Source organism: Hemiscyllium ocellatum, chromosome 1, assembly GCF_020745735.1.
Source record: "Hemiscyllium ocellatum isolate sHemOce1 chromosome 1, sHemOce1.pat.X.cur, whole genome shotgun sequence".
Taxonomy (NCBI): Eukaryota; Metazoa; Chordata; class Chondrichthyes; order Orectolobiformes; family Hemiscylliidae; genus Hemiscyllium; species Hemiscyllium ocellatum.
Window position 1 is genome coordinate 103,776,349 of NC_083401.1, and position 13,542 is coordinate 103,789,890.

Genomic DNA, 13,542 nt, shown 5'->3' on the forward strand with positions numbered 1-13,542 from the left:
GTTAAACATGCAAGGCCAGAGAACTTGTTATTCTTGGTGGTTTAATGAGCATTTGCAAATACTGATCAAGCACATGCAGTTCCACAAATTTGATTCAAGTTACCACTTACCCTGCATCATCAGACAGGGCATCTGTAGGACTGTATCTACAGGACCAAATATAAAGAGCACATTGAACATTTACAATAAAGCATAAGGAAAATCAAAAAGCATAAATTTGAAACTTTCAAAATTGCACGTTGGAAATTTGTCTGTATAACAGCTCTTTAATGTTTTAGTTCAATGCAGGTCGAGGGAACCTTCAGTATCCCTGCTACAGTAAGTAAGAGGTTTTCAGTTCATACCGTGCAAACATTTAAGGTATTCCTCAGATAACAAGAATAATTTATTTATTGCATTATCTATTGCACAATATAAACACAGACACCCAAAATATTCCCTATTGTCTCTCTCCTACTTATATTTCTTCAGTGGTTCTCCTAATTGGCCATTGTAACTTCAATAGGAAATCAGCAAACCCTCATTAAAATTTCCAAAGTTATAGTGACCAATTGGGGAAAAGCACAAGAAAACTCTCGGTGTTTTATGTTAAAATTTGAGCTTGTTATTGCCTAATTGATCTATTCTGAAGCATTGCTGGCTCTGCAGATACATTAAAAACTTTTTTTCTGCTCTTCATTCATACTTGTACCATACTATTTAGAGGTTGATGAGCATTACAAAACATTGGTTATTCAATGGATAGAAGCTGGTTTCAATTGTTGATTTTCTTGACAATAAAGGCCAAAACCTATTGTTATGACAAAACATGAGTGAGCCATAACTTTGAAACAAGATTCTATTTGGCAGCAAGATCAATATATAAGAATTATATTATTTAACTTATACTCTTTCAAACCTCTTTCATGGCATGTGGATGTTGCTAGCAAGGCCAGCATCTATTGCTATCCCTGATTACCATTAAAGCTGGTGATGAGCCGTCCTGTTGAACTGTTGCAGTCAGTGTAGTGTAGCTACCACATACACTGGTGTTAGTGTGTATGACAAGTACAACTATGGTAACTATTACCTCCTTCATAAGATTAAGGATACACAGCCGTGCCTGTCACCTGCGAGTTTGCTGGTAATGTCTCTGATTGTGCATCACTTTGACCTGCAAGAATGGGGGCAATACATCAGTGAGTGTGGTGCAATGATTGGCGATTTGGTCATCATGGTTGAATAGCTGGCAGTATGTGCAAGTATGTGAGAACAACACTAAGTGCATGAGGGTGAGGTGAAGGAACGAATGTTAGGTACAAGATATACTTGAGAATGTTGGTAGGTTTATAATGGAGGCAGTAGATGTATGAGGCTAGTGGTTCACTTGTAACATGAGGCCTTTGAATTTGAATTCACTGACATTGGCCATTCATGTGATGCCTTTAAGCTTCTTGTGTCACTGCAGCCAAGTCATCAGGGTAATGCTGTTCACTTTGACCTCTGTTTCTATCTGCTGCTTATCCTAATCACTTTGCTTAAATGTCCCTGTTGGTAGAAGACTTCCCTCCTTTTGACAATCTCCTGTAGATGGAACAAGAGTGTGACACCAAAAAAAATCAAGCCTCTGCCCTCTGCTACACCATCTTCATTCTCCGTAAAGATCAGGCACTTTTCAATGACTTGCAATACTGCTGCAGGACAATGCAGGCCAATATTAAGTGGTACCAGCTTTGTACAAAGTTGGAGATCCTTGCTGGGTGAAGCAGCCACAGTACATTTGCTGCTGGTCTAAACACCTCAAACATTTAAATTAACAGGCAGCACAAACTTTGCATGTTATCAGCATTAATTTCAAATTGTGCTGATTAATTTCACATTGTCCCCTTCTATGACTGCAATAGCCTTTAACAGCTGAAGGAAGGAGAGTTCGGATACTTAGTACGAAGCAGAAACTGACTAAAATACTGGCCGATACAGGTAGTCTGTTCAGTGTCTACTGAGAATAATTATAATGGGCTCAGGAATTCATGTTCTCATTTTATTTCTCTCAGAGCAAAGCTTCACGTATCAGGATTGCAGTCAAGAGCACTTCCTGGGTCTTTGTTTTCCAGCCAGCTATTTTAATGTGTATACCCAAGTTCTCTGGCAGGAACACAGAACATAAAAGTTCATGTGCATTATGGGCTACGTTAATGTTTTGCCTATCATTTGTATTGACAGTTAATGATACTTGAACCATTTAAAAACATATTAGCTGCTCAAAATATCTAAAGAAGGAAGGCTTTTGCACAAGATAGATTGTTCCAGTGTTCATTTATGGCTAGTGATTCATAACTGGTCAATATCAGCTCGAAATAGCCTAAACATATCACTCAATCTCAGTTGATAGTTCTACCTGAAACAAAATATTTCCCTATTTCATTCTGAATTTCTACCTTCTCACATCTTCTTTCAGAAAGTTAATTTGATGATCACAGTAGAAATAGGATGAACGGTAAGAATTCAGTGGTTTCACATAAAATAAGCCATTTACAACATCAGGTCACATTAAATCAAACTTTGTTTTTTGTAAATTCAGCTAAAATCCAAATGTCAAACATTGACATGCCCATTATCTCATTAGTAGAGGTCTCTGAGATTATCTCCTGATTTCCCCTTATTACTTTTATATGCTTGAGAAATCTGGATAGATCTGTTTTGCATAGAACACTCCTATACATAACGATGGACCCCTGGCAACATACCCAATTGACAAAGCAGAACTACTTTATTTTTTAATTACTGGCATAGCATTGTGTTAAATAACTGCTCTGGTGTTAACCTTTTGATTACTTTAAAACAAAGGAATTTCCAAAGTGCAAAAATATCACAAACTAATGCAAAGACATAACAAACAACTAAATTTTAAAATAATATATATTTTCATTCTTGTCATTAGGATGTGAAAACATTAAAAAATACAGTCTCATTTACCTTCATATTATTTTTGTGATTATTTCCACAATAGCACTTAACACTTAATGGTGAGTCACACAAATGAAGACAAGTTTAACCATGTGTAAAGTGTTACTTGTTTTAACTTGTCATTAGTTCACTTCAGGCTCTGACCCCACAGCAAGCACTTTGTTAAACAAACTAAAACAAAAGCTCACGTCCTCAGAGATTCCTCCTTGGGTTTGTTCACTGTCTTTACATCTTTCTCAGGTCCTTTACTAATTCCACTCTTGGACTGTCCTCGCTGTGAACTGGGGACTGGGAGGAATTTATTAAAGGCAGCACTGCTCTGTTTGGAGGAGGATTTTATCCGCCTGGTCATCATGTCATCTTTCTCCAGATCCGGGGTCTTCCCATCATCATCTTCCTCACTGGAATCATTACTGCTTTCACTGAGAGTTACAGTCTGGACAACCAAGATAGGAGAAGGGGTTCGTCGAAAATACTCAGCTGTGCATGTATCACTGTGGAACGTCTCTTCAGATTTACAGCTATGGAAGAAGTGGTAAGTTAAGGAAGGAAGCAACTAACTAGTAGGTAAAAACAGAACAAAACATTCACTTTATGTTTACAACTTGCTGGATTAAAACTTAAGCCTGTAAAATTTAAAACAATAAATCTGTTCCTTAGCATGTCCTGGAAGAATCAAACGCTGCTTACATACCACACCACACCAGTAGTTATGATGGGAATGTTAACCACTATGGCGGTTGCAGTGGCAGGTCTAAAACTGATCCTGAACTGTGGCCTCAATAAGTGGATGGAGGTTGGTATTGTGGGAGCATTAAACTGTTAAAATAAAATTGAACCCCAACCCACCAAGTACCCAACAGTGGCAAATTGCAAGATTGCATTACTTTGGCACGGTAAGACACTTGGCTATCAGGTTTGCAAGTTACATTGAGAGTTTGTTTTGGATATAATTTCAGCTGGCTAGGTTCCCTAGGGCTTGGGAAATCCAGCAGTCAAAGGAGGCAGAAGCACTGATACATGTTTTTTGTAGCCCTCCATGTCACCAAACAGGAGCTGGACAGCTTCACTGGCCTCTCAGCAAGCATTCAGCTTCCTTTCTGCTAATCATAGCCTCTCTCTAAACACAGCTCCGTGATTAAAATAGACTGTCACTAAGAGTTCCTGACTGCAGCCTTCTTCCACTTGTTCTCCCATCCAGTAAGTTGGCAGCCTGTCAGCCAGGAAACGGAGATAAATTACAGTAAGGTCCTGTTATTAAATTCAACAAGACCTCCATGCTGCCCCTGCTCCTTCAATGCTGCCTAACCTGCTGTGCTTTTCCAGCACCATACTCTTCCATGCTGCAGGCAAGTGTGTATTATTCTAATTTTTTATATTGTGAAAATTTTATTTTACAAAGATGTTACTGCAAAGAAGAAATATTGGCTTCACATTGTTTTAGTTTTTTTGCAATTAGTAATAATAATTCTGTGGTTCCCTAAAATTAAGAAACTTCATATAATTGAAATCACTATATAAAGTCAAAGTTAGGCATGAAGTTTAAACCTGTATTGATATCTCTCTAGGACAGCAACACTATACCTTGAAAAACAAATACTTCCATACTTTAGAAAAGCCTAATGAACATTACTAGCATGCATTTGGTGAGATGTGAATGCTGTAAAGGAATTCTAAGATGGCTTGTGGATCAAGGAGAGTAAGAAGTCAGTTGGCTGCTGCTCTGCCTAACCTCACAAAACAGAAGGGGAAACCTGACCACTATTGGAACCTGCCGGTTAACCTACTCCACAACAAGCCCAATGCGAGAGAGTAGCTGCACGGTTCCACAAAAAAATGTACCATGGTCCCACATTGACTAACTTACTTAGCCTTATTAATTTACATTACAAGTAAAGAGAGACACAGAGGTTTTGCTTTACAACTGGTTCTAACCAATAGCCCAGAATATTGTTGTCAGCAGCAATTGCAAAACCTCAGTTTTTACCATCATTACTCCTCTCAAACTAAAAGCAACATTCAGAGTCGGTACAAATCTGAGTTAAATGCAGAAATATTTGTTATTGATTCTATGCTTCCAGTAGTGTGCAGTGTTGAACTTGCCTGAGACTGCAAGCAAGTATAAAATCATTGAATGATTAGAAATTGATCATTTACACCATTACCTCACTGTAAAAACCCTTAATGTACCTTGTGAATGATGGTTAACAGGGCTTTTAACAGAGTACTATGTTTGTAACATGTTCACTGACCTTTGGAAGCTGATTCTTACATTTGTTGAATGCCCATCATTAATAAATGCCTTTCATATATTTTTAATAATCATTTTTAACATTTGTGATACTTCAATTTCTATTTTTATCCTATGTGCATCACCAATTATTTGTTTTGTTTGCTGCAAGATTTTAATTCGAGCATAGAAAGTAGAACTTAGAACATAACAGTTCAGTACAAGCCTTTCGGCCCTTGATGTTGCGCCGACCTGTGAAACCAATCTCAAGCCCATCTAACCTACACTATTCCATTTTCACCCATATGTCTATCCAATGACCATTTAAATGCCCTTAAAGTTGGCGAGGCTATTCATGTTGCAGGCAGGCCATTCGACAACCCTACTACTCTGAGTAAAGAAACCACCTCTGATATCTGTCCTACATCTATCACCCTTCAATTTAAACCTATTTTCTCTCATGCTAGCCATCACCATCGGAAGAAAAAGGCTCTCACTGTCCACCTTATCTAATCCTCTTATATGTCTCAATTAAGTCACCTCTCTAATGAAAACAGACTCAAGTCCCTCAACCTTTCCTCATAATATCTTTCCTCCATACCAGGCAACATCCTGGTAAATCTCCTCTGAACCTTTTCCAAAGCTTCCACATCTTTCCTATAAACTCTAATAAGTTTATGCAATACACTAATAAGTAATTAGAAGCAAGAAAATCCAGAGCATTTTCTTTCCTGTTTTGCTGTCTGTGATAATACTTCAGTCTGATTGTCTGATGATTATACTTGATGACATTTTTGCTTCTGGACACCTGGACAATTCCTTGACTTGATGCCAGATTTAAAGTGACATTGTGAAGGGGAAGATCCACATCGCAGAGATTGCTAGATGATTGTGGGCAGCTTTCCTTATGGTTAATGATGGATGCTATCAATTCTGAACCAGGCATAAACCTAAAATAGTCAATTAACCCTTTACACTAATTTACACAAGTTCAGTGCACGCAAAGCCAAAAATACGTCGCACTGATATTTGACTTGGAGCACCAATGCAACCCAGGAACACATACAATAAGTTAAATGACAAAATTAGGAGATAGTGGGGACCGCAGATGCTGGAAAGTCAGAGTCGATAAGATGTGGAGCTGGAAAAAGCACAGCAGGTCAAGCAGCATCAGAAGACCAGGAGAATTGATGTTCTAGGCAAGACCCTTCATCAGGAGTCCTGCCCAAAATATCAACCCTCCCAATCTTCTGATGCTGCTTGAACTGTTGTGCTTTTTTTCCAGCTCCACATCTTATCGACAAATACCAAAATTAGCCAAGGATTCACATTAAGTTCTCTTCTGACAATGTTATTTTAGAATAAGCAGAAAGCTAGCTCACACTGTTAGTGATACTAATGGCTAAGCTTTTAAAAACTATTAATGATTTATATAATATGACCTATGATTCGCAAATTCTATTACTGACAGTTTCAGTGCTGCAATCTGAATTTCCAATATAAAAAGTTCAAAAACTCAGTCTACTTATTCATTGTTCCACTATTGTATAGCAGCATTTATACTTGTTTCCAGTAGATTGTTAATAGAAAAACTCCACACTCCTGCAGTATATGGATTATAGAGTAAATAATTATTTTAATCCATTTAAAAAAGCATTATCATTCTGTATATTGCCTTCCCCTCCTTTGTCAGCTTTCCAGAGGGACCATTCCCTCCAGGTCCATTCCTCCTCCACTCCCAACACTTCCCCACCCACCTCCAATGGCACCTTCCCATGCAACCACAAAATGGTGCAACACTTATCAGTTTACCTCTTCCCTCCTCACTATCCAATGCTCCAGACACACTTTCTAGATGAAGCATCTGTATTCATAGCTCACAATGTGCTCTCCATTTTGCATTTCATCTGCAAAAATGATCCTTGCTTCCTGCTGCCTGCCACTTCAACACACCCATGTGTTCCCTGGCCATCATCTCATCTCAGACTTGAGGTGCTCCAGTAAAGCTCAGGGCAAGCTGGAAGAACGGCACCTCATTTTCCACTTGGGGACCCTGTAGCCTTCAGCGCACAAAATCAACTTCAATAATTTTAAGCTTGAACACCTTCTCCCATATCCTTACTCTATCCTCTCTGGTCTGGTGAACACATCAATGATACTAATTTATTGAGTAAATGGTCCTATATAAACATAAGTCTTTCTTTTTCATAGATCTCATCTTCCCTTTCAGCAAAGAACACCAGGTAAAGGCGGTGAGCAGGAGATGGTCCTCTTGTGACAGCAAGTTGCGGAGGAGAATGTGATGGGCATAAACTGGAACTCAGCAACCCTTACTACAGAGAGATAGAGAAATAGATGTCTCTCAGTTACCTCACTACACAATTAGATATAACATAGCACATGGCCTTAAATATTCATTCATATTAACTTCTAGTCAGCAGCTAGTGCATTGTGACAATTCACATAATCATGGCTTGAAATCCTTTCATACTGTCATTCCTGATCCACGTCTCCTCTCCCGCTGATCTTTTACCCATCCCTCTGGAGGGGATGCAAGAGGTGGATGAAGACCCCTCAGGGGAGGGTCACTCTCTGCACTGTCATAGGACCCAAGTGTGCTACACACAGCTCAGATAAACAAATCACAGATGAGACAGCAAGACGTGGGTTTGCAATCACACAGTGAAACACACGTGAACAGAATCCAATGTTGGAAACAGAAACAGCAAAGAACTCTTTAGGCTCTGCTCAGCCTGATACAAGTGCTCAGAGCCTCAGAGATCATTAATGAAGAGGGCAATTTTGGAGTAGCAATGGGAAATGTGTGATTTCAAAAGCCTTTCAGGCTCCAATGCACATCAATGGAGAATATGGTGGTGGCCCCATCTATGATGAGTATATGGGTGCTGGGGGGGTGGCATGGTGGCTCAATGGTTAGCACTGCTGCCTCACAGCACAGAGACCCAGGTTGAATTCCACCCTTGCACGAGTTGTGGAGTTTGCACATTCTCCCAGTGTCTGCGAGGGTTTCCGCTGGGTATTCCGGTTTCCTCTCACAGTCTAAAGATCTGCAGGCTAAGAGAATTTACCATGGGAAATGCAGGATTACAGGGATAGGGTTGGGGAGTAGTTCTGGGTATGATACTCTTTGCAGAGTCAATGAGGACTTGAGGAGCTGAATGGCCTGCTTCCACATGTAGGGATTGTATGCTTCTATGATTCTTGGGCCTTCACACTATTGGCTTTAACCATGGAAATTCTCTGCATGGATCAATAAATACAGCAGACAACCAAGTGCAATGTTGGCCCTGCACACCTAGAATGCCACATAATTGAGGATTGATGAGGCAGTCGTTGGTGGGATACTCATGGGCCAAGATCATTTAATTAAGAGGAGGGATTTAAGCATCTCACTCTGTAAAAGGAAGTTGACCATGTCTTAAATTGAAAGCGTTGATACATATTATCGTACTTTTCCCAATGGAGAAAATGACTTAACACATCTACAACTGCATAAAACTGGGCTAGAAAGCTCTCCTCTCATGTTCAGGGGGGAGAATTAAATGTCCCATAATCTTTAGTTTTAACAAATATTGACAAAAATAATCAAAGCATCTGCTTCATGTCATTGGTTGTTGGACATTTTGCTTTGAAATGGAACTGAATGCTCTTTGCAGCTTTTAAAAGATATCACCTGGTGTTTTTAAATTTCAATGGACTATGTTTTCTGGAGCTGCTCATTGATAAATGGGGCTATTGTGATGTTTGGTATTTCAAAATGCCCTGAACTATTTATTTCAGAAGGGGCTAAGTTCACATTTTGACTGACAGTTTTAAGAGGTTAGTAAGGAACTTTTCACGAAGTAACAGAGAAGGTTGATGACAATAATACTATTCATATATTGTACATGAATTTGAATTCCAAGGGGCACCTGATAAAGTGCTACATAACATACTGGGGAAAATGTTAAGTGTTCAAGGAGTAAAACTGACAGAAGCAGCATGAACGCAAAATTGGGCCGAAGTGGTAGGAAATAGAGAGTTGTGATTAACAGGTTTATTTTAGTATGGTGGCATTCCCCAGGCCTCTATATATACATATATTTCTCTTGGACATTGGTGTAGAGATCACAGTTTTAAATTTTGTAGGTGATACAAAATGAGGGGTCATTGTGAACCATAAGTGGAAAGTTTAGAACTTCCAAAGGGTATAGACAGGTTCAGAGAATGGGCAGACAAATATCATATGAAATTTAAAGCAGGGAAAAGTGATTCATTTTGGTAGGAAGAATGCAGACAGTTGATATCAAACCAAGGGGGAAAATGGACGGAATAGGTTTTCTAGAAATCACTGTACTTACCTACAGTTAGAGGATGTACTTACAGCTGGAAGATGTGAGCATGTTACATAATATAATTGCATGTATTCGTTTGTACATGATTGGGTAACATAGTAATGTGTACTAACCTGGAATGTAGATTATGAGAACACTGTTTCATAGCAATATGGGTGAGTAAATATGTGACATTTTGATTGGAAATTATTATAGAAAAAAATGTTCAGAATATTGTTATCGATAGAAATCATATGAATCTTTTAGTTTTATAATAAAGTTTGATTGTACACCAACTTTTGACATGTTCTCATGGATGGAAACAAAAAAACCTGACTCTCATCTGGTCTGCAGAGAAAATAACGTGTTAAAATCATACTTTCAGGTACAATTCAGGGTGTGGGAACAGAGGTGCCTAGATCTACATATATACAAAATATGGAAAGTGGCAAGACAGTGTCAGAGTATTTAAGAAAACATATAGCACCCTGGGATTTGATAATGGGGCATAGAGTACAAAGGCAAAGAGGCAATGATAAAGCTGCATAAAACACTGGGTCAGCCTCAATTAGAGTCAAATTTCATTCAATTCATGGCACTAAACATTAAGAAAGATGGTTCCAGGGATGAGGAACTTCAGTCAAGCATAAAGATTGGAACATTTTGGAACTGTATTATTTGAAGAGCATGCTGAGCAGAAACTTGGTAGGGGTTTTCAAAAATCATGAGCTGTCTGGACAGAGTAGATTGGGAGAAATTATCCCATTGGAAGAAGAATCAAGGATTAGAGGGCACAGGTTTATATTAGGAGTAGGAGGAGGCCATGGCCCTTGAGTCTGCTCCAAAATTTGATAAAATGACAACTGATCTGATTGTGACCCCTACTTTCCTGTCAATCATCCATACCCTTTAACTATCGGACAGTCAAGATTTGATCAACACAGGAAAAGCTTTCTTGAACTGTTATGTTCTGGGATGCACTGCCTGAGAGAAGACAGTTTCAACCAAGACATTTATTATCTGACGAGAAAGAATGTGGCAGGACCAAAGGAAGAAGGCAGGACTGTGGGCAGAGGATGAAGGGCTGATGAAGGGCTTTTGCCTGAAACATCGATTTTCATGCTCCTTGGATGCTGCCTGACCCGCTGAGTCAATTTCCGAGCCCAACAGATGGGAATATGCCGTGCATCTTCCAAGTTTTCCATTCCCAACATACTGTACATTTACTGTACTAAAATGATGCTTGTAACATTGAGGGACTGCTCAAGTCTGCTCAAAAACATTTCAGACAACTGGGATTTCTGAACAATAGATTTCCTGACTGGAGTGGTTATAGTTGGGTGTATTATCTCATGCTAGCTGGAGCTCCATGTTCATTCCCAGTGGAGTGGACAAAGAGAAGGTTAGGGTCACTCCTGTTATTGCTATTCTTGGTGGTCCTGTTGGACATCTTTCTCACCTAGGGTCCATGGTGGATTGAATCAGTGGATTATTTGAGGGATCTCAGCTATGAAGTGTAGCAGCTGAATTAGTCCTGTGAGTGAAAGTATAAAGACTTAGGCAAAGAAGCAGATGTCAGATCTCAATACTTATAATGCTCAGACCCAACACGTCTCATTGTAATCTGAACTGCTTTTTCCTGACAGGTCCTGGGAAGACCAGAAAACCAATGTATATACAGTTAAACTTATAATTCAAGGTTAAAATGGACAAATGATGAGCACTTTACATATTTAATGAAGGAAATGACCTAAAAGGGATTTCTGTGCATTACAGAATATGCTTGGATTAAAAGCAGAGGTTAGAGGGTCCCTGCCACCTGCACAGAACTCACACATTTTGCAAAATTACACTTCATTCCAATATCTCAAATATATTTACAAGGAAGATTGCTGGGGAATGGGTGATTATACCTTTCACCTTATAGTCTGCAGGTCTTGTACCAGCTACGTTACAAATTATTATTGTAGATAGTTTTCACTGTCTGTAAATGGCAATAAGCTATGAATCTGAGGGTGCAAAATTTCCAAATGGCACTAAAACAGATCAGAGCAATTTATAATCCTGAGCCAATATTTCACATTCTACAGCAACATATTTTCTAATATTACAAATGGTCTAATATCAGAGTAAACAAAATGCATCCCAATCATACCATAAAAAGGGTTAAGTACAGCTTAGCAGTAAGTGAAACATAACTAAGCTACTAAAAAAGCACATACATTTCTGTAAACTCTAGTGAGTTAATATTAATGACTGAACTATCCACCAGCACAAATGATCAGCTAACAATGTCTAGGTTACTGCAAAATCCACTTTCATATCTGTTATCATTAAAACGCATACCAAACTATCTATATTACAGAGGGGTGAAGTTTTAATAAAATAAAGCTACTTATAAAGCTAGGTTTCATTAAGAAACAACAGCTGTACAAAATGGGACATTTCAGCCCTATATTGCAAATGCCATGCTCAGTCAAGTGCTTATTATACTACATGCAACTACAATTGCTGAACCACACTTGAATCAGACTAACTAGATAAGTTACAAAATGTACCTGAGCTCACATTGAGAGTCAAGACTGATCTTGTTGCCAGAAATGACTTGTGATTCACCTCCTATTATACTGTCCTGTGAATTGAGGATAACTGTCGAAGCAACTGAGGGTAAGAGATGGCAGGTGTAGGTTTTGATAGTACAACCATCTGCCTCTTTCTGTGCTTCGCTGTCTGGACCGGTCCCAGCAATGTTTAACTTCTCCCAGTATTGCTGATCTATCTCCGTCACAGGGCCAAAATGCACAGAACGCTGGCAGCTTCCTGAAGCACTTCTCCTGCTTCTTGCCTTTCGGCAGGAAGGGTTGTCTTGAGCTGCTTTTTCTACTTCAGTTTCAGACATTGGCTTCACTTCGGAAGCTTTTTTATTTGGCTTGGAAGTGTCCTCACTGGAAGGTGTTGCGGAGAATAATGAAGATCAGAAACAGACAACATAAAAATCACTAATCACTCGCTTGTATTGTTTAATTACAAGAGTCACTTTCTTAATGAACAGTGATAATTTCCTACAAAAAATACCCTTCAGACCAAATGCTTAAATGTGCACTTACACGCCAAGGCACCCGAGGCTATAGGCCAAGTGCTGGAAAATGGGATGAGAATAGTTGGGTGCTTGTTTTTGACTGGCACAGACTCAATGGACCAAAGAGCCTTTTTCTATGATATAGATTTCTAAATCTCTGTGACTAAAAGAGAGTTATTTATCCAGTTCTATGTACTGTGAGGACATACAGTTATTTCATTTTGAATCTGCCATTTTATCAACAAAAGTGAAAGTGTCTGGAACTGAAGGTTTTCATACTGAATTGGTTGGGAAATGTAGAAACATAGTGAATAAGAGGTATGCCATTTGGTGCTTTGAGCCTTCTCCACTATTCAATATGATCATGGTTGATCATCCAACTCGGTATCTCATTGAGAGACGAAGGCTGGATCTTATAGTAGTGTTGAGTGTCCTGGCAGTGGGATTAGAAGTGCAGAGGACCTACAGTCAATTAGATGGCATCTGTCCAACTAATCATTTCAGGATAAGGTCCTCAGTAGTCATGCATGGGCCAGTAAGGAAGTAGACAACCCTGCCGGTATCTCATGGGGTTGTAGGTCCAGTTGCCATATTTGAAGGGAAACTGGGCAGATATTCTTTCTCGACAACCAGCAGTATTGCTTTGGCTATGTGAATGGATGTCTTGAGGTCCGGTGTCTTAATAGTGGTAGCAAAAGGGGTACCCTCCAGGCCCAAAAATTGTGATGTGTGGGAAGTTTGATTCTTTGTAATGGCCACATCCAAGTCTTATCCACTGCATCATGGACATATCCATCCTCAAGCTGTACTTCAGAGAATTTTTTTTTAGATTAGATTAGATTACTTACAGTGTGGAAACAGGCCCTTCGGCCCAACAAGTCCACACCGACCCGCCGAAGCGCAACCCACCCATACCCCTACATTTACCCCTTACCTAACACTACGGGCAATTT

General features: G+C 39.3%; 1 protein-coding gene across 11 annotated transcripts in view; it reads right to left on the minus strand.

Moving 5' to 3' along the window:
* The window catches only part of LOC132815543 (LIM and calponin homology domains-containing protein 1-like), a 345,401-nt gene that overhangs the window by 76,138 nt on the left and 255,721 nt on the right, over positions 1-13,542 (minus strand). For all 11 annotated transcript variants that reach the window (XM_060824553.1, XM_060824575.1, XM_060824556.1 and 8 more), the window contains one exon: positions 111-146. In XM_060824553.1, the coding sequence (XP_060680536.1) occupies positions 111-146 (36 nt within the window). The remainder of the gene's footprint in view (positions 1-110; positions 147-13,542) is intronic.